This window comes from Coturnix japonica, chromosome 5 (genome assembly GCF_054131305.1).
Source record: "Coturnix japonica strain WE chromosome 5, WE-NBRP24, whole genome shotgun sequence".
NCBI lineage: Eukaryota > Metazoa > Chordata > Aves > Galliformes > Phasianidae > Coturnix > Coturnix japonica.
The window spans coordinates 52,048,756-52,067,731 of record NC_140667.1 but is presented as its reverse complement, the minus strand read 5'-3'; the positions used below and the strand labels follow the sequence as shown (position 1 = coordinate 52,067,731).

The following is an 18,976-nucleotide window of genomic DNA, read 5'->3' as shown; positions in this document are numbered from 1 at the left end:
GGTCTCTTTATCACTACAGCTCTGCTCACTGAAAGAGTTTGTTGTCACCACAACTGATCTGTGGTTTCTATATCACAGCATGGAATTTCTCTAGAGATTTGTTGGATGAACAAATCTCCTTCCTCGCAGCTCAAAAAACTGCAGTATTCATTTTAACCATCCTTTTCCACAGAAGAGTCAACAGTGAGGAATGAGATCTGGAGTCTGTACCCACTCTGTTGTGCAGGGCAGTTCTCTCCACGTATCCCTTTCATACTTACATAGCACGGAAACAATTCTTGTACACATATGAAACACAACTACTAAGGATGCTGAGAAGCTTCAGTAAGACTGGATTTACTCTCATCACCCTGGCCAGCTTTTCCTCAGAGCTCTCTGCACAGTTATGTATAGACAGAAGAGCTGCCAATACAAAAGTATTCCACTGCAAGTATCTTCTTCAGTTCTTTACTGCCATAATACTCTCATCACACACAACCACATCTATCCTTTATTTAGTTCTTGTCGGAAATTTCTTGGCTTAAATACATCCTTGTATCAATAGAATCTTTTAGCATGATATTGCTTTAGAGGTACGAATGGAGTAAAAGCTATTACTTGATAGTGAGATTAGTCACATCTTCACTGTTTTGCCATATCCCAGCCTTAGCATTGCTAGTAGGTCACTGCTGAAACCAGGAAGGTTAAAATCCCTGTGCATGGTTCTGTCTGAAAACGTCACCAGTCAGAGTTGTGCTACCACAGATCTTTGAATGCTTATATTTACATCTTTGCTTGGAGTCTCGGGACCATTGTAACTGCTTGTCCCAGAGAAGCACATTTTCCCACTTACTGCCACAATGCTGACACACAAGAGTTCAAAGCACTTTTGGATTGAGTAATTTCATGTGTAAATGTTTTATTTCAAAACTGACCTGTACTTTTATTCCATGGATATCACTCAAATAAAAACATGGCAGAATAAGCAAAGCAATAGGGGCAATGTAAAGCCTATCTTTAGAGAAATCTCTGTTTTATGTTTAGGTTCAGTGAAGATGTTATATCTCATTAGCTGCAACAGAACTGAGCCATTTTCTCATTAGATCATTCAAGTGGAACAACACAAAAGATTTTTCATGTTTGTCAGTTGCATTTTAGTTGTGCTTTTTAAAGTGCTTGTTAGAAAGCAAGAATTGAAACCGTATGGTGTTGTTTAAGCTTAGAAAGTGCTTTTGATCTTAAGCTTCAAAAGAGATTTTCCCAGCAGAAACACCAGCACTTTGTTTAGTGCTATTTGAGGTAGACACCAGAACACTCTGTACATAATATTATTTTTTCTTTTCAAGCTATTGATTAAATCTCCTTTTAAAACGTTCACTGCTGAATTACAGACAATTTGCAGAAGGCATCATTTGCTGTTGTCACTCTGGTGCACACAGTCCCATCAAAATTAACACACTGGCACAGACTGGCATACAACTTTAAATCAGTTGCTACTAGAATTGGTGACCACAAAGCGAGAATTGTGAACTACTGAATATTTATAAGTGCCATATAGAACCTTCCAAAGGTAATTTTTTTATCTGTTGCCTGTGCCCTGCAATTGGTTTAAATCTGAACATGTGTTATTTTCCATCTTAGTAAAAACAATTTCAGGGCTTGATAGGTTTCTACTGTAAAGACCAAACTAATTAATCATTTAACCTCTCTTTTCTTCTACTGATGGAGGATTTCCGAGTTGCCAACTCCACAAAGAACTCTGGATTTCCCACGCTGCCAGACAGCTCCACAACCCGCACTCCGTTCAGGGTATCGACAGTGGATCTGAATGAAAGCATCAACCGTTTATTTGATACATTTGGTCATAAAGTTGAAGAGCCTCTACTGAGTAAGTCAAATAAAAGTAAGCATCAGCAAATAGGGATACTCGTTTCCCTTTTGTGAACCTCTAATGCGGTTATACTTCCTTATACTACAGATTATATGGCCCGTGTAGAGCACTTTTAGCATGGATACTTTTACCTTTCCTGAGAATCTTGCAAATTTCTCCAGGTTTCTGCAATCTGAGAGTTTCTAATAACATTCCCAAAACTGGGAGAACTTGTGTTTTTTGGAGTACTGCATCTTTGTTGGGTGTTCTTCACATTGCTAATGTGAATGGATCTTTAGATTCAGCCTGAATCACTGTTGGAAGAATTGGCCTTCCAGCACTTCCAAATGATTTGATGTTATTGCTTTTAATTCATTAACCAATTTCAGCCTGTAAATGAGTTTCAACTATGGTAGGAAATGAATGTCTCACTGATCTGCTTGGGAAAATGACGGGCAGAAGAATGAGTGCCATTCTTGATGACTGATAGCACAGTGAGAATATCCATGTGCATTTTGTTTTACAGGTACACCTACAAATCCACTGATTGCAACACACAATTTTCGCAGCAGCCATGGAGAAAGAGCTTTTAGACAAGCCAAAGGAGCAACAACTCATCTTAGAAGCGCTTCGGTGCCTCGCGGTGTTACTTCGCAAACCAGCCAACTGCATAAGAACAACAGAGACAATGCGGGCAGGTGAAAACTCTCACCAACTCTAAACACAGTATATTTTTCTTTCCTTTCTTAAGAGAGGGTTAGGGCCAAAGTCCCTCTCTTCCTCTGTCATTTGACCGATGTGAAGATAATAAAACTTTTTGCTACAAATGCTGCCAAGCATTTTTTTCTCTGATTCCAGATCCACCAAAAATGAGTTTCATCTCTTTCTTCTGATAGAACTTGCAATGCGTCTATGAAAACATCCTAGGAAACAATTAAAAGTGTTGGAGTTAAAACAATGACCATTAAATGGAGCCAGCTGTTTGATGAAAATAACTTGTATCCACCAAATCCCTGTTGAATCCTGTTCTGTCATGAGCTCAGAACCTCATTTTGTTTTGTATTTCTGTTGCCCAGTTTTGTTTAGTAATTGAGAATATTAAGTATGGAAGCAGAAGTGCAAGAGTGAAGCTGTTACTGTGGTTAATTCTGTCTAATCACTGTTATGTAAACAGCAGAATCTTGCTATTACTTGCTGCCACCTGATGAAATGAGACAGGTGAGTTACACCAGCATTTCTTACTATGTCAGACATTTATCCACTATAGGAAAGTGGGCAGCTCTGGCACTAAGATATTTCTATCTTGATGATGAATATTTGCTTCCTGAAGAGATCCCATGGAAGTCAGCTGTGTAAATGAGTGAGGTGACAATTCATGTAATCAGTATGGGAGCTGGTTGGTTTGGGTTTGTTTGGTTTTGTTGTTTTTTGGGTGTTTTTTTTTTTTTTGCAATATTAGTCTCAAATGAGCATTTTTCTTAGGCATACTTAATATATTTTTGTACTAAAAACTATGATACAAGCCCTGTTTCTTCTTGCAAGAAAAACAACTCATTAGCTATATTTTGCCATTGAGAGAGCTAGTTAAGGGCTTGTTCCCAGAGATTGGTTTCTGGATGGGCACAGACACAACAGGAGTAGGTTCCAAAGGAAAATGTATTTCCAGTGAGCAATATGACCAAACCTCTAGAGGGAAACACCTTAAATAAACTTGATTTAATCATGTAGTGCTGTGCTGACTCAGGTGTTACAGATGAGAAAGCAGGCCAGAGGAAATAATATTACTCACAATGGCTGTTCTATACAATGCAAATCTCCCCTTAGCCTCGTTTGAAGCTGGCCTCTCCATATAACCATATTCTACATTAAATGTGTACAATCTGGGATCCTTCTGCAGGCACTTCTCTTTGCACTTCTCAGATAGATAGGGTACATGAAATGCTGTAGCTGTGTTTCCATTTCTTCACATGCCGTTCCTTGCTCCATTCCTTTTTCTCTCAGCATGTTGTAACATTGCAGAACTATGCATAGAGCCTGAGTGGTTCCAATTTAACCTTTACTTCTTAGGAAATCCAGCATGCTAAAATGAGAAGAACACAGCAAAGGTGCCCAGACATAATAAATGTTTGCCTCTGATGAAGCAACACTGCTCATGTCATCTCAGATTAGGTGAAATGCTGCTTTAGAACAGGTCGGGCCTTTTCCCACCTTTTTCACCTTTCCCCTCATGGCATCACTTCAGGCAGAGCTGAAGCTGTTCAAGTATCATAACAGGACTCTTTACCTTGTTGTGGTTAGATTTCCTTGAAATATTGATCTTCCTTGTATTTTTTAACTTTATAATGCATAGCTAGAGGATATCTGTAGCTTCTCTTAGCATTTCACATAGCGAAGTTACTGACGTTTGTTTAACTTCTATTTTAATTTTATATTTTTTAAATTGGTAAATCTTGCATACAACCCTAAGCTAAAAATTGAATGGGAATTTTGTCATGCGATACTTTCCTTCAGTTCTGTTACACAGGGTCTGTCTTCAGTCAGCATTTATTTATCTTCCTAACATCAGGAAAGACTCACTGATACATCAAAGCAGGATGACTACAGTAATTATTTAAGCTATAATTATAGTTGCTTTGCTTCACCAGAAAAAGTGCAAAATTCTGATGAACTCACACTTCTCTTCCTTACTCCATGGTCAGACAGTTCCTTTGTACAGTGATGTGAGTTCAGCTTTGACTGTATATCCGTGCAGGTAGGAAGGTCCTTATTTTTCCCCTGAAGAAAAAAGTTGTTGTTTTAAGGTTCTTCCATCTCTTTTTGCAGAGTTCTTTCAAATTCAGCCCACTGCTGTGAGTGATAAGAAGACAGACACTGTTATCTCATGGGCCCTTTCAGCTCCCCAGCATTAGGTCAGTGTTGTTTTATGTCACCACCACTGGAACAGGGTTAAAAGCTTTCTCCATATGCATAGAAATCAACAAGATTTAGAAATACTTTTACAGTAATGGGAAGTACTGACTTACACAGTAGAATTTTGGATCTGTATTTAGAGGTTGCTCTCTGAGTTACTTCAGCCGAGTTCTGGTTGAGTGTAAGAAAACTGTTCTCATGGGAGCGCAGCTAAAATGGCCATAGAGGTCAATAATAACCAAGAAAATGTGAGAAGTTAGAGGAAATTCTTTTCTTCATTATTATTACACAGACTCGAGTGGTGCTGCAGGAGTGGCATTTTGTATTTCCATTTTAAGGCTGTGATTGTGAATGTATAATGAATGACACAGAATGGCAATTAAGTAATGAAGTCATTTAGTTCACTGAAGCAAACAATTAAACACATGTAGGATATGTGGATCCTGTGGGACTCGGGGATCCCTTTGTCTTGCCCTGTTATAACTCAGCCCGTATAAATCAGGATTCCATTTTCTGGATCCAGGTGCCAAGAAGTCTGAATTCAGCAGCATTCCTTCAGGTTTGCAGTGGAATAATGGGGCACAGTCTGTTCTCTCCATCTTTACTATGCAGTACTTTTGTCTTCCAAGAGCTTCATGATCCTAATTCCTGCTCAGATTTACACTACTGGAAAAACAGCATGGATTACATTATAACAAATCTTCTCCAAAAGGTGGGAAACTCAAAAACAACCCGAACAGTACGTATCAGATCAAGGATTGTGCTGGCAGATTTACTGTGCATCATTTTGTCTCACTGTTAATCACACGTCAGTGGTTCGGAGGAGCAGTTGCTGCTAATGATGCTTCCAGGTACAGGGCAGGCAGCAGAGTGAAGGCTGTTAACAGCCTGTGGACTCTCAGGTTGTGGTTGGATGCCCTGTCTGGCTGCTGCTTTCTTTGTCTCGTGTGTGGCTTGCAGGACAGCCACAAGGTGTCTTTGTTGTACCGTTGATTTTCTAGACCAGGGCTCCAGTACTCAGCGCAACAGAGACTCTCACTTGGTTTGGATTATGGCAGATTTGCACCTGAATTAGCCCAAGCTGTAGGTCCTATCCTTGCATTTAACGAGGAGATAATAAATTACCTGTGGTGTTGCAGAACTCAGCGGGGGCCTGCGAGGGCAGCACAGACACTGAGTCAGATACTTGTTCTCTGCTAGATTTGGAGCTCTCACTTCTTGGGAAATAGATCTGGGAGCAACTGGTTTATTTGTAGTGCAAACAGTTTGCACCACCTTGCATCTCCATTTAAAAGCACTTGACGGATTTCCTCTTTGCAAATGTATATGTATATCCTTTTTGAGTAACAGTACATTTGGAGATGCCAAAGCAACAGAACTGTAGAGGGCACTCATGCTACAAAACCTGAAGAAGAGATGTCTCTGCATGGGAGAAATCCGGGCTGGAGCAGCGAGAAATGTTTTAATGTTTATACTTTGTCTCCCCAAACTGTAGCATTTGATTGCATTTTGTTTGCTTTTGATCCATGCTCCTTTGCATGCAAAGATCTCTAGTTACAGCATAGGGTGCCAAAGGGGATGCGGCAGGAGATAAAAGCTTTGAGACTTCAGTCCAGTATCTGTGCATCTATAGCTTTAAAGATTCTTTTCTCTGGTTTTCTGGTGTAAAACTCAAGGTTATTCTGAGGTTCTCTCAAGGATGCTGGAGTACACGGAATGATGGAGGCCCTTCTCACCCCCACTGACAAGTTCTGTTCCTGACAAGCAGCTCCACCACAGCCTTTGCTGCGAGAGACATTAGTGGGGCATGGCCATGCTCACCAGGGCAGATCCAGACATAAGTGGTCACACAGCCCACAGACAGTTCAGCAGGAAGGCTATAATTAGGTTGCTGACAAGAAAAGGGATAAACCTTCCAAGTAAAATCCCAGACGAGGATTTAAGAGCTCTCGGTAGTGACACGCTCAGTTCTTTGCATGGATGTGCCCAGGATTGTCAGCATTTACTTGTCAGTCTCTTCTGTGGGAAGAATCCAGTACAGAAGAAAGAAAGCCTTCCTGGAGCATCTCTGATGAGTCTCACTCCCATGATGGGAACAGATTGCTTCTGCAAGCACCTTTAGTCAGTTTGTCCCAACCAGCTGTAGCAGTGCTGCAGCAGAGCACTTTTGATTCCATATTTGCATTGAAAGCAATGGCACAAATTTTCCTGATACAAAGATGCAGGAGTGGCCCTTAGTCCTTTTCTGACCCTCAAGTCTAAAGAACAGTGAAGGTTCTGCCACAGAAACACCATTTGCATCCAGGCTGGTTGCAAGTATTCCCTGTAAAATACAAAATGAAAGCTTGGAGCTTGAAGAACAATCTGCTGCAGAGACCTCACTTCTGCAACAGTCCCCTGGGCAGCACTGCAACTGCAGGAGTCTTTGTCTACTGCCTTCTTATTTAATTTTGTATAAAGTTCACCAAAAAAGCAAATAAAACTTCAAATCTCCCCATCTGTATATGAATGCAGACAGTTAAGAAGTGATGCTACTGCACCATTTCAATAGCTATTGTCTGCTGAGTGTCATACTTTCCATCTACCATTTAATTCTTCTAAATGGATGTTGCTCTTCTTCCCATTATGGATCTCCATCGCTTCTATGAAACATTATTTGCATAAAAGGAACTAAATAATTGATAGAGGACGTGAGCAAAAGCTAGCACACATCTTGGTGGGGGTTTGCTGGTAATCCCAGTGAGTCTCACACGTAGCTCATAGCTTGTTTAATGGGATGGAAGCTGACAGGGTTTTCTTGTACCTCTGCTACAGAACTCATAGCTTCTGAATGACCTCCTTGTACTCAGCTACTTTTCTTGTTGATCTCGCTGCTCTTTTCCTCCATTAGCGGGAGAATTCTTCAAGGAAGTGATACAGTATGCTACGACTTGTGTTCACATGCACCATGAAATGCTGCTGCATCTGAGGGCTGCTGGCTTTATTCTGTTGCTTTAAAAAACAGAGTAAAAAGGAAGACAAACTGTGAACGGATACTCCTATTAAGGGCAAAGTCTACAAGCAGCTTTCATTTACATGTTCATTTGATATTGAATTCAAACCTGAGTTTGACCTTGGGGTTAGAGCCGTGGGTTTTTTCCCATGTTAAGACTTCTGTTGGTAGAAATGTATTAAAGCTGTAAGGTAAGACTTATACTGAACATCCTCTGCACTTCAGGCATCTCTGGTCAGTGAGATGACTGTCAGAGTGAACGTGTTCCTGGAAGGAGAATGAGCTGTGGAAGCAATAGATCTTCAAATTAAAGAAATGATCTAAGACTACATTAAAGCTGATCAATTATTCCTTTACGTCTTTATGAATTTCTGAAGTTTGCACTCTTTAATGACAAGCAGCAGTATTAGGAGAGTCTGGAAACAGCTGGGCTGTTTTGCTTGCTGAGGGAGCCATCTCAGCTGCCCTGACAAGCAAGCTGCCATTTTCAATGTGATCACTCCTGATTCTGAAGCAGTCGTTTTGCTCTTCACTTTGTGAAAATCCCTCTTGGCATTTCTCTTTTCAAAGTCAGATGTATTTCCATATGTCCATAAAAGTTTCCCTGACGATTCAGTGTGCTTTTTGGAGTGTCTTATTCCTGCTGGCTGATGTGTGAAATGAGGCTGCTTTGTTTATTAAGTGCACGTGACATAATGTAAAACATACTTAATATCCTCAACCACCGCACAGATGTTTTTGTGCCTAAAGGAGACTCCAAGTTCTGCTGATCTAATCAGCCTTTTGTTCTCTCCCATTTGGAAAGCCATTTCTTAAGGACTCCTAGTGCACAAATGTTATTCTTAGGAATAAACAGTTTTCAGCCTTCACCGAAGAGGAGTGCTTGAAAATCAAAATTACTCCATAAGAATTAATTCTGCCACGTTCCCTCTTTGGAGCTGCATGACAAAAACCCACCGCGGGGCATGTTTTGTTCCTGCCTCGATATTTTATTCCTCAGCGTGTTTTACACAAGCTGTCTCCATTCCCATAAAATTAAGTAGCAAACAAATATATATCGGTAGCACTTTTAAATTTCAGTTCTTATTCCTTTCCATCAATTTGGCTGAAAACAGGTATTTGCAAACACTGGTAGCCTAATTTCTTATGGCCTTTCATTTTTTATGAAGTGTTTTCAAAAGACTTCAATCAACCTTAATGGTGCGTTTTTAGTTAAGGAAACAGAATGGAGAGAAGTCAATTTAAGCTCCCCAATGAACAAGTGTGTACAGAAAAAAAGGCATAAATGGGTTTAGAAAACAGAGCCAGTACAAGTAAAATGCAGCGAGCAGAGCGCTCGGGGAAGCCAAGATATAATGGAAAGAGTAAAATACTGCAGAGCTTTTTAAACTATATACAATTGGAACAATGGGCTGGACCCAGACATCTATGTTAAACTGTTAGAAGATAGGTGAAAAGCAAGCTGCAATTCTGTAACCGGGGCCAGAGAATACTAGAATGGAAGAGCTTAAAGCTGAAGCAAATGAACGTGGGGTAGTTTAGCTTGATAGGAATCAAGTAAAAATTGGTATATTTCACTGTTTAATTTACCACGTGAGGAACCATCTTCTGGCTTTCTGTATTAAAGGACTATTAGTACCAGCCGCCTTAATGAAGCTCCTTCTATGCCACCTGTGAAATAATAATATCTTGTTTTTGCACATCTATTTTTGCCAAAATACCTTAAAAGCATTGGCTAATTAAGTAACACGGCCACTGTGAGAACAGGCCATGCAGCTACAAAATGTATACCGCAGCAATACACCTGGGAGACTATTACACAGTGATTGTTTAATTGCCTCCCGTTACTTAAACACGGCATTAATAATACACACGATACATTGTTCCGAAGCATCTCAACCTCTCTGGTAAAAGGGTAAGTGCATCAATATTACAAATCCAGAGACTAAAATAATCACCCCTGTTACACCAGTGCTCTCAGTTGTCTGGGCCCAACCACCTCTGAATCTACCGTGCAGTGCACCAGCAGTGATCATGGCTCGCACGGCAGCGTATCGGTTATGCTTTGCTTTTATGCGTGCTTACAGTCGAGTGCAATTGTTTTTAATGCCTGCCTTACAATGTGATTCAATCCATTTGGGTGGCTTAATGCAAAGATTTCATAACGTACACAGCGACGAGCAGCGCTAAGGCAATGGACATAGTACTCATTATTCTTTTAACGGGAATGTCAACAAGAAGAGGAATTAGAGAGGAAATCGCTGTAACTCCAAAAGAACATCTGACTAACCACTACAGATGACATGTTTTTTCCCTTTTTATCCTCTTCACAATCCATAAAGGAGGATTTTTCCAAAACAATTAATTTGGTTGCCAAACCCTTCTTAATTCTAAGGAGATTTAAAACTCATCTACTTGGAGTCTGTCTCATGGAGCTAGACCCACAACCGGATTACAAGCTATTCCGTCATATGGCTGTTGTTAGCCCAGTTGCTGCTATGTGGTACATAATTGGACCATTAAGGGAAAAAAAGAAAAAGAAAAAGAAAGAAAGAAAAAGAAAGGACAAAAAAGAAGGGAAAAAAGAAAAAAAAGCATATAAACCCCTCGATCTTTACTAAGCCCAATGGCTCTTCCAGCATTTCTTTATTCACGTTACTTTCTCCACAAAATAAAAGCCCAGCAGCCTGAGAGAAAAAGGATTTCCTACAGCTTCTTCCAAGTAACCCTGATATACAACCTGCACTACAAACATTAACCTCTGAAACAAACCAATCAGCATCATGTGCTTCAATCCCACGGTAAAACTGAGGTTTAGGTTTGAAAAACGCCTCATCTTTGTGTCTGGTGTTGGAGAGCATCTGGCAAATTTCCACTTAGCAGGAATCCTGGTTTGCAGCACAAACAGTGTTAATTCTTTTAATTATTGCATGTGTGTTTTGTTTTGTTTCTTTAGAGAGAATCAGTGACCTTAAACAAGCCAAGGAAGACTTAAACCCAGATTCACCCCTTTGTAAAATCACTGGCTTAGAGCTGGGGTCATGGTAATGTTTTGTTTCTCTCTGCTGTGGTGCACAATGGTTGGCTCTTGATCTTTGCAAGCTGAGATGAGACCAACAGTTAGATAATGTCTGCTCTTATAGCCGGCCTCAGACCTGTGATGTTCCAAATCAGACACACCTTGTGAATGCAACAAAGCCACCATCTGGGCGCTGTGCATGTTACCTATAGCAGAAGATGGAAGCTGTGTACTGAAGTCTTGTCCTAGAACAGCTCCAGAAGCATTTGGTTCAGGTAGTTTAGAGGTGCTGCTGCAGTACTCAGGTGAGGGTCTCACCTTAAACTATAAACCCACTGTTTGGCTGGCAGCCTCATACCCTTCATATTCTTTGAACGTAATCGTTTTATTTAATGTACTGTAGGCATATAATAGGTATTAAGCTTGTAAGCATAATCTGTGGAAGCCCATAAAGTGCAGCTGCATGCCGATCTATCTCAGCACTAAACTAACAAGTGCTGGCAGCCTCTGGGAGAAGAACAACAAGTGCACTAACAGAAACATATTTTTTCTGTATGAACCTTAGATAAGTAAATAAATCTGTAACATGCAAGTACTTATTGAAGGTTATGGCTTGACATGCAGATTAGGCTGACTAGTAGAAGAGAGAACATCGTGGCCAGGATAAAGTATCTGCCTGGGAAGACACTGTTGATTTTGCCAATAGAAGGGATGAAATGTTGTAAGACAAAGGGTTGCTTCTGTATGTGAGGACCAACCATTCAAACTCCCTGCCCCATTTCTTTATGGGGTTGAACGAACTCCCTGCCCCGTTTCTATGTGGGATTTAATGACTTAATTTTACTGACTGAATTTCAGCATGCCAAGAAATAAACTGCTTAAAGCTAAATAGTTACATTTGGAAAATATCTCTTCAAATATTTTCTTCAGGAACAAAACACATTTGAACTATACTTTCCCCTTTGAGTTTCAGTTTTCCAGCTTGCAGTAAGGCAGACGTCCAAGCTCATCCTGTAAAGATTACCCTCATGCCAGGAAAGGAGCTGTTTCACAGTGCCCCTACTTGACTATGATCCTCTCTGGAGGAAAAAAGTCAAGTGTGAGCTTTGATAAATTCCAACTTCTGAATCCGTAGTGAGATTTGTTCTCCCCAGCTCTATTGAGAAGCTTTGGCACTCCTGCTGCTGCTCTCTTTGCTATGTACAGGATCTTTTTTGCACTAACACAGAATAGCAAAGGGGAAATCCATTACCATTCTTCATTCTCACTCTCTCCAGCAGAGATTAAGTCACAAAACTCCCATTGATTTTACCAAGAGCAGCATTTGCTATTAAGTATATTTCTCCTAAAGCTGTTTTATGCAACAGTTTAGGACTCAATTTTGCCATCATTAGCTGAGTGCTGCAAGGAAGTCCCACTGAAATGGATGAAGTTCCTGCTAGGAAGTCCATTGTGAGTCTTGGAACCAGGTTGGGAGCGGGACAGGTGGCATTCAGAATTTCTCTTTTCTGTTGTTCCATGTATGACTGATGGTTTAGATGGACTCGATTCCTGACACTCCACTGTGTTGCTGGGTGTGTTACAATTTACAAGTGACTTCCTTCCCAAACCCGTCTTAGTTTCAAGAAGATTATTTGCCCTGAAGTCCCCAGAGACCAACAAGGCATCACTTTTTTTTCAGAGATTGAGGTCACTTACCCATTGGACAGAAGGGAGCGAGCACCAGCTCATCACTGCAACCACAATCTCTCATTAATTATTATATTGAGAAAAGTAAAAGTTACATCTTTCATCAGAAAATAATTGATTTAGTTTCCTGTTTTATGACAAATCAGAGCAGTGATTAGAGCTGTGAAAGCTCAGTGTGCTCCTGTCTTCACAAAAACGACTGCCAAAGTGAGGCAACTTGACTGCTGCAGAACACTTCACCTTTTTGTACTGAAATCTTTCCATGCTTACTGGAAAGCTTTTGAGAAAGTATTTCCCAAGGGGTGTGTGTGCTAGGGACCTGTGTAGAGATAGGGCTGTAATTATGCAGGTGTCTACGTCTAATTACATTACTTCCAAAATTCCCTATTTGAATTCTTTCAATTTTTTATGGGCTGTTTTTAGCTTGCCTTTGTTTTCTGCTGTTTTGGTACTGCGCCGTCTTTCTAAGATTCTTCATCAGATGAAGATTTAAAAGGAAACAGATGCACAGCACAGTTTCTCTGCTGTGCAGGGAAACAACATGAAATCTGCAGCTTCCCTAAACTACCCCAGTACTTATTCCAGCATTCAGGCTCTGTCAGTCTTCTTCAGGGGCAGTAATAACATTATAATGGGACTGGGAGACAAAACTGCCAAAGTCTTTCCAAGACAATCTTCTGGGCTCATCAGCATAGACAATCATTCTTTTCACTTGTGGAGTAATAGGAAGATTTTAAGCAATATCTTTTGATTTGAGTTGGACCTGAAAAATGACATAGCTGGGGGCCTTATTTTAAATGCAACGAGACTGAAATGTAAAGTGCAATTTCCCATGCAGTCTGTGGAGAGAATGAGGCACTTGTCCCAGTTCTCTTAATTGTCTCTGATTGCTGTTTGTGTAGCACAGTCACTTCCTCGTCTTCAAAATCACCTTCAAGGGCTCCAACATTTTTCACTTCACTGTTTTAAATCAGGAAGGGCTAAACACTCACCCATTCAGCCATTATGGCTCTTTTATGTTATTTACGTGGTTTATGCTGTTAGGCTTTAAAATTTTGTTTATTTAATTGGCTTTAACAAGTACTTAAGTAACAGTTTTGAGGACACATCAGTGGGACTCGGCACACGTTGATTAAGGTGTGCTTAACCTGGCAGTTAATATTTGGTACCATTTTCCCAGCAGCCGTTACTGCTATGGAAGAAGTGCTAATTTTCCAAAAATGGTTACAGCTCCATTATTATGTTGGTTCTTTATTCATGTGGCTTCATTATTTTGTTGGCGCTGCTCTGTGAGAGATGAAGTAGTGCTATTATTTCTACTCCCAACTCCTTTCAGTCCCCTGCAATCATTTAGGCACATGTGTGACATTACTCAGACAAGCAATTCCGTCTGCCTTCAATGAGGCTGGGTGTATGAATACACCCTGTAAAACAGCTGCCCACCTTCATATGTCAGCACTGCATTTCCTGGCATACACTTGGGGACATGAAGATGAAAAGTAAAAATCATCGATCCAACAAATCTTCTTTGTTTAAGTTTTCACTTAGAAGGGAAGTTCTGCCAGTTAGGAGCTGCTGGTTTTATGGGGAACCCAAAGGGAGTGAAGATGAGTAGAAATTTCCAAGATGGATACAGATAAATGGAGATCAGGGAGGCTGCTTTGGTCTCTATAAGTAGAAAGGTCTGTGCTTAGGTCTGTGGCTGGAATATCAGAAACTGGTACTCCAAAGTTACTCAAGGCTGCAGGGGTCCAACTTGGTTTTACAACAAATTATGCATGGATGTCAGCAGGAGCTGGAGATAAACTGCTCATTTTGTGCATATCTACATGAAAGGAACTCTCAAGAGAGACCCGCAAGGTCTTGGTGAGAAAACAAGTGGAAACATTTTGAGCATGGCAGTAAACATTTATAATTGAAATCACCAAAAGTGTATTTTGGTTAGAAGTCACCTTTCCTTAGATGAGCGGGCAGCATCGAGGGCAGGGAAAGGTACAAGGGCTGGAAGGAATGTGGCTGTGACACCAGGCTGCTTTCACACATGACAGGACTGGACCTCTGTGGACTCAGCTCCGAAGATACCTTGACACCACGAGAGAGTATCCAGGTTAGACCTACCGCCTCCTTTATTTCCTCCCTGGTTGCCAAGACGATACCACCAATCATCATAACTCTACTGGCTTCTAGTGGAGATACTTCTAAATTACTGCCTTGTACAATGTCATGCTCACCCAGAGGGCTCCCATGGCCATTTATTGAGTAGCCTCTAAATCCCTAGCAGTGCAGATGCAAATGAAAGGCAGGACTGTGGACAGGATTTGTCTTTCTTTTACCTTTCTTCATTGGAGAAATAAAAATTTAACTTGTTGAAATGCACGCTCTTATTTTTCACAACTTTATAATTATTCGAATACCATTGCAACACTGTCTGCTCAAGGATCTGAATGCACTGTACACGCATCCTGACTGAAGGAGCTAACAACAGGGCAAGAGACCATGGTTGCGCAGTGACTAACAGACCACGGGCAAGGGAACAATCAAGTGAGCCAGGTTAGTGTGTGTTTGGGGGGCTCAGAACACCTGCACTTTCATCTTAAAGAAAATCAGACTCTGTCAGTATTAAAGACAGTGGCAGTTTCAGACCACATAAGCAACTTTTTTTCTAACAAAAAGAAAATTAATGCCACACAAAATGTGAGTTTTCTTTATAGCACCGAGTGTAGCAATGGGGAAAGGGAATAAAGGATGTTCTTAAAATGAGCTTTTGCTTCAAGTAGAGCATTTGAAATTATAAGTACTGACTATTTCTCATACTTTACCCATAATAACACATTAAAGGGTTTCTTAGCAGTACTTGTGACAATGGGAATAAGTCAGGGTTAACTTGGCAGAAACCCCAAACCACACTTTAGCTGGTCCCCATTGTAACAGTGAACAAAGGTTTTATTAACATCTTACCCCTTGTTGGGCCCAAGAGTTCTTTTCCACACAACAGGAGATTTGAGTCAATTTACAGCTCTGCGGAGGGGTTTTATGCTATCAGATTCAGCAAGTCATCCAGCATGTGTTTACATTTATTTCCCACCACCCCCAGCAAAATTTATCCATGACAAGTAGGCACTTTTTTTTTTTTTCTTTTAAAGAAAATAATGTTTTTAAAGCATATCCATGTTGGGCACAAAATCAATGGATGAAAAACCTTCCAGTCTCCAAAACCAAGCTGCACATAAAGGATGGGACAGAGGAGGTGCTGTAGTTCGTACTTGTCTGCCTTCTATAGTAAAAACAGAAGAAAATCAGAAGAAAAAAAAAAAACCTTCAGGAAATGTTGTTCCCCGGGTACTTCTGAAGGGCACAGCTGTCTTGCTATGAGCAGGAAGAAAAGGTGTCAAGCCACTTGCTAAGGTGCAGCATTCATCAGCCCACTTTGCTGCACCTAATTTGTGTGAGCCGCCTCCTCAGGCTGCCACAGCCTCCACTGCCTCCTGGTTCTGAAGGCAAGGTCATCTCAAGCCTCTGTGGTTATTGGGCCTGAAGGGAGCAACTGAAACAAAGAGATTTTGGCCCAGTGAACATAACAGACTTCCTGGTTATTGCTGCTGTTGGGATGATTAGGTGTGGCAGGAGGTCTGAAAGGACTTGAACAAAATACAGCAAAATAATACAACAAAATACCTCCTATGTCTAACGTATATCAGATGGGAGTAACCCAGAATGACTCAGAAGGGTCCCGTGAAAAGGTGACAGCAGAGTGGACACAGTGAGGTGGGATTTATCCCACTCAGCAGAAAGGCAGCTTACCAATAAAACAGCAAGCACACATAGTATACCCAACTGTCAAACAGTGTCCCCCAGCATTCAGCTTCCCCCCTCAGTCCAAAACAAGCATCATTCGTTCAATGACTCTAAAGGACTCTATCATGGCACTGATAATCCACACTACCTGTGGGATTTAAGATGAGGCCGTTGGAAAGGAGAATCTGCTGTCACATGGCAAAAACTGTTTCCAACCCAGTCATTGCTGTTAGCAGGAAGCCTGCAGCTTGCAGTCCTTCACAGAACAGTGGTGACTGCTCCCCTCTGCTCGGCTTCCCCCAGCTAGGAGGGTCAGGCACACCATGCAAGGACTACCCCACAAGCACAGTGCCCTCTATTTAACTTGAAGCCAGGGGCTGGCCTTCCTAATATGCCGAGGTTTTTGATCCCCTTATTACCCAAACATATCCAAGAGTTCAAGGGAAATGAGCACATTGTGGGGAATGCATCCCTTCCCTCAAGGAAGCAGGCAGCCTTTAGCTTTACAGTAATCTGCTCTCACACAGGGGAAAAACACCTTTTTGGCCTCAGGGTACTGCAAAGAAACATCCCCTGTGCTTTTTGGGTCCTTCTTTATGTTGGCATTCACAGAAAAGTTGGAGGCAAAGTGATCAGTGTGCGCTTTTAAATGGAATCCAAAACCCACCGACTTTGCGTGGAGTTACGGCAATGTTTTTTTTTTTCCAAAGCAGACTGATATCTCAGCTTCTTCACCAAGGGCCGTGCTTCCAGTTAATATCCCTGCTGCTCTAATGTCGCGAATGGAACGAGCTGCTCTCCTACCTCGAGGGGGCACCACGAGACAGTTGAAAAAAGGAACGGAAGCAAACTGGCTTTACCTCAGGCCCCAAATATTCCTGTCATGAGGATGTTCAATTACAGTAATTAGCAATAATCACATAAGCAACAGGAGCTTCCCTTACCTCCCTTCACCCCTCCAAAGAAAAGAGTCTGCTTCATTAAAACCTCCGCTTCCTCCTTAATCCTGCAGCCTCGTTCCTGGGCGTTTCTTTCAGCAACAGGAGGACCTGGATCCTTACTTCTGCTGCCTGACACAGGGTCAGCCTGGGAGAGAAAAAAGTGTTCATTGTGAGTCACCTGCCTTCAGAATCGAAAATTAAAAGGGGATGGATGTCTTAAATGCTAACGGATGGTACTCAACAAGCTGAAGCCTATCGCTGGTGTGACTGCTGCTATGTTTTTGTAACAACCCTGACCTACTTAGAATAAATGAGCTGTCTACGAAGCTGGATTTGTTGGGGTTTTTTTTCTTTCAATAATTATGCCTTCCCTCCTCCCACCCAATATTCAATAAATTTACCCAGACAGAACCTAATTTGCAGGAGGAAAACTAAAGTCAGAAGATATACTGAAGGTCAGATGAAACCACATTTGTTCAAAGACCATTTTTCATTCCTGGAAGCACTTCAGCCCCAACACAAGTCCGTTCTCCCTCCCTCGCTCTGCACTGATGCTTCCCAGCAATGAGACACAGGGCACTGCTGGCAGCAAGGCAAGATCAGGGGCACAAAGAAATTACAGACCAAACAAATATGTTTAAGAAGTAAGTCCACATTTACCTTGTGAATTTACCTATGCTAAAACATACTGGTTGCGTTTAAGCAAAGAAAGGGGACCAAGGAGTTTTGGATGAGTTTCTCAGTACAGGTGAGAGAAGAGACCTGGGTGCTCCTGACCTCCAAACAAAGGCTGTCTCCAGCACAAAGGCATTTTTAGTAGTGAGTCCCCAGAAACCAGGATTACGTCCCAAAGTCTGTGCTCTGTCTGAGCCTTCCACTACACACCGGAAATTGCAGATCTAAGGAAGAGCCTCAAGTAAGAAATCTTCACAGACAAGAGTCAATCCATGCTGAGCATCTGGATGGCTCCCTGTGACACCTATTGCAGGGAGGCTGCTTTAGCAGGAGGGCTGGACTTGATGATCTCGAGGTCCCTTCCAACCCCTGCAATTCTGTGAATCAGTGCAACGTGGATGGCAAACATAAAGGAAGGGAGCAGCAGTCCCATCTATCAGTCCGCTCCATGAGGATATAAATCTCAACCCAGAACAAGAGGTAAAATGAGAAAGGCAAATTCAGAATTCTGGATATTCAGGACATCTGGCAATCTAATGGAGATTCCAGACTGTGGCATTTCATAGCAGCATTTCCCTGTATTTTATACAATCAGGAAACAGCACAGATGCTCTGCTTTCCCACCGTAGGTGAGCTGAGGACAGAATCGGTGAGGCCTTGTTGGAAAGAACCCTGAGGAAAAAGCATATCACACAGAGGAAACTATGAATTTCAGCTGGATAAATATAAAGAAAATAAGTGATTCATTCATAACCAAGAGGCTTCAGTCTATACACATTTATTTTTGGGCAGGATTCCTGTTGTTTAAGCAGAAATGTCATAAATATAAAATGTGTATGACTCAGATAATTTATCTAACACAGAGAATTAAATACCCTTCCTTCCTTCTTCTGCATAAACTTACAAAGACTTTATGAACTGCTTTAGTTTTCATTTCAGATTCATTGAGAGATCAGGATGATGACATGGTGTTATAGAGGACCATGAGGCCATAAAGGATAAGTAATGATGTGTGGATTTGGTGGGAACTCGAGGTAATTAAATCTGTATCCCTTCAACTCTATACTGAGAGGTTCTTTGTAAAGACTTACAGCAGGCAAACAGCA

General features: G+C 41.3%; 1 protein-coding gene and 1 long non-coding RNA gene across 8 annotated transcripts in view; one reads left to right on the top strand and one right to left on the bottom strand.

The window, feature by feature from the left end:
• Nucleotides 1-2,551, top strand: part of LRRC9 (leucine rich repeat containing 9) — a 31,030-nt gene extending 28,479 nt beyond the window's left edge. For 3 of the 4 annotated variants that reach the window (XM_032444737.2, XM_085549616.1, XM_015865758.3), the window contains 2 exons: nucleotides 1,708-1,882; nucleotides 2,376-2,551. In XM_032444737.2, coding sequence (XP_032300628.1) covers nucleotides 1,708-1,882; nucleotides 2,376-2,551 — 351 coding nt within the window. The remainder of the gene's footprint in view (nucleotides 1-1,707; nucleotides 1,883-2,375) is intronic. The other variant, XM_085549615.1, reaches the window with a different exon arrangement.
• The window catches only part of LOC107315413 (uncharacterized), a 53,700-nt gene that overhangs the window by 25,429 nt on the left and 9,295 nt on the right, over nucleotides 1-18,976 (bottom strand). For 3 of the 4 annotated variants that reach the window (XR_014946832.1, XR_004307303.2, XR_014946833.1), the window contains exon 2: nucleotides 17,199-17,340. This is a non-coding gene — a long non-coding RNA (uncharacterized LOC107315413). Of the gene's footprint in view, nucleotides 1-470; nucleotides 9,423-17,198; nucleotides 17,341-18,976 lie in introns of those variants that run through there. The other variant, XR_014946834.1, reaches the window with a different exon arrangement.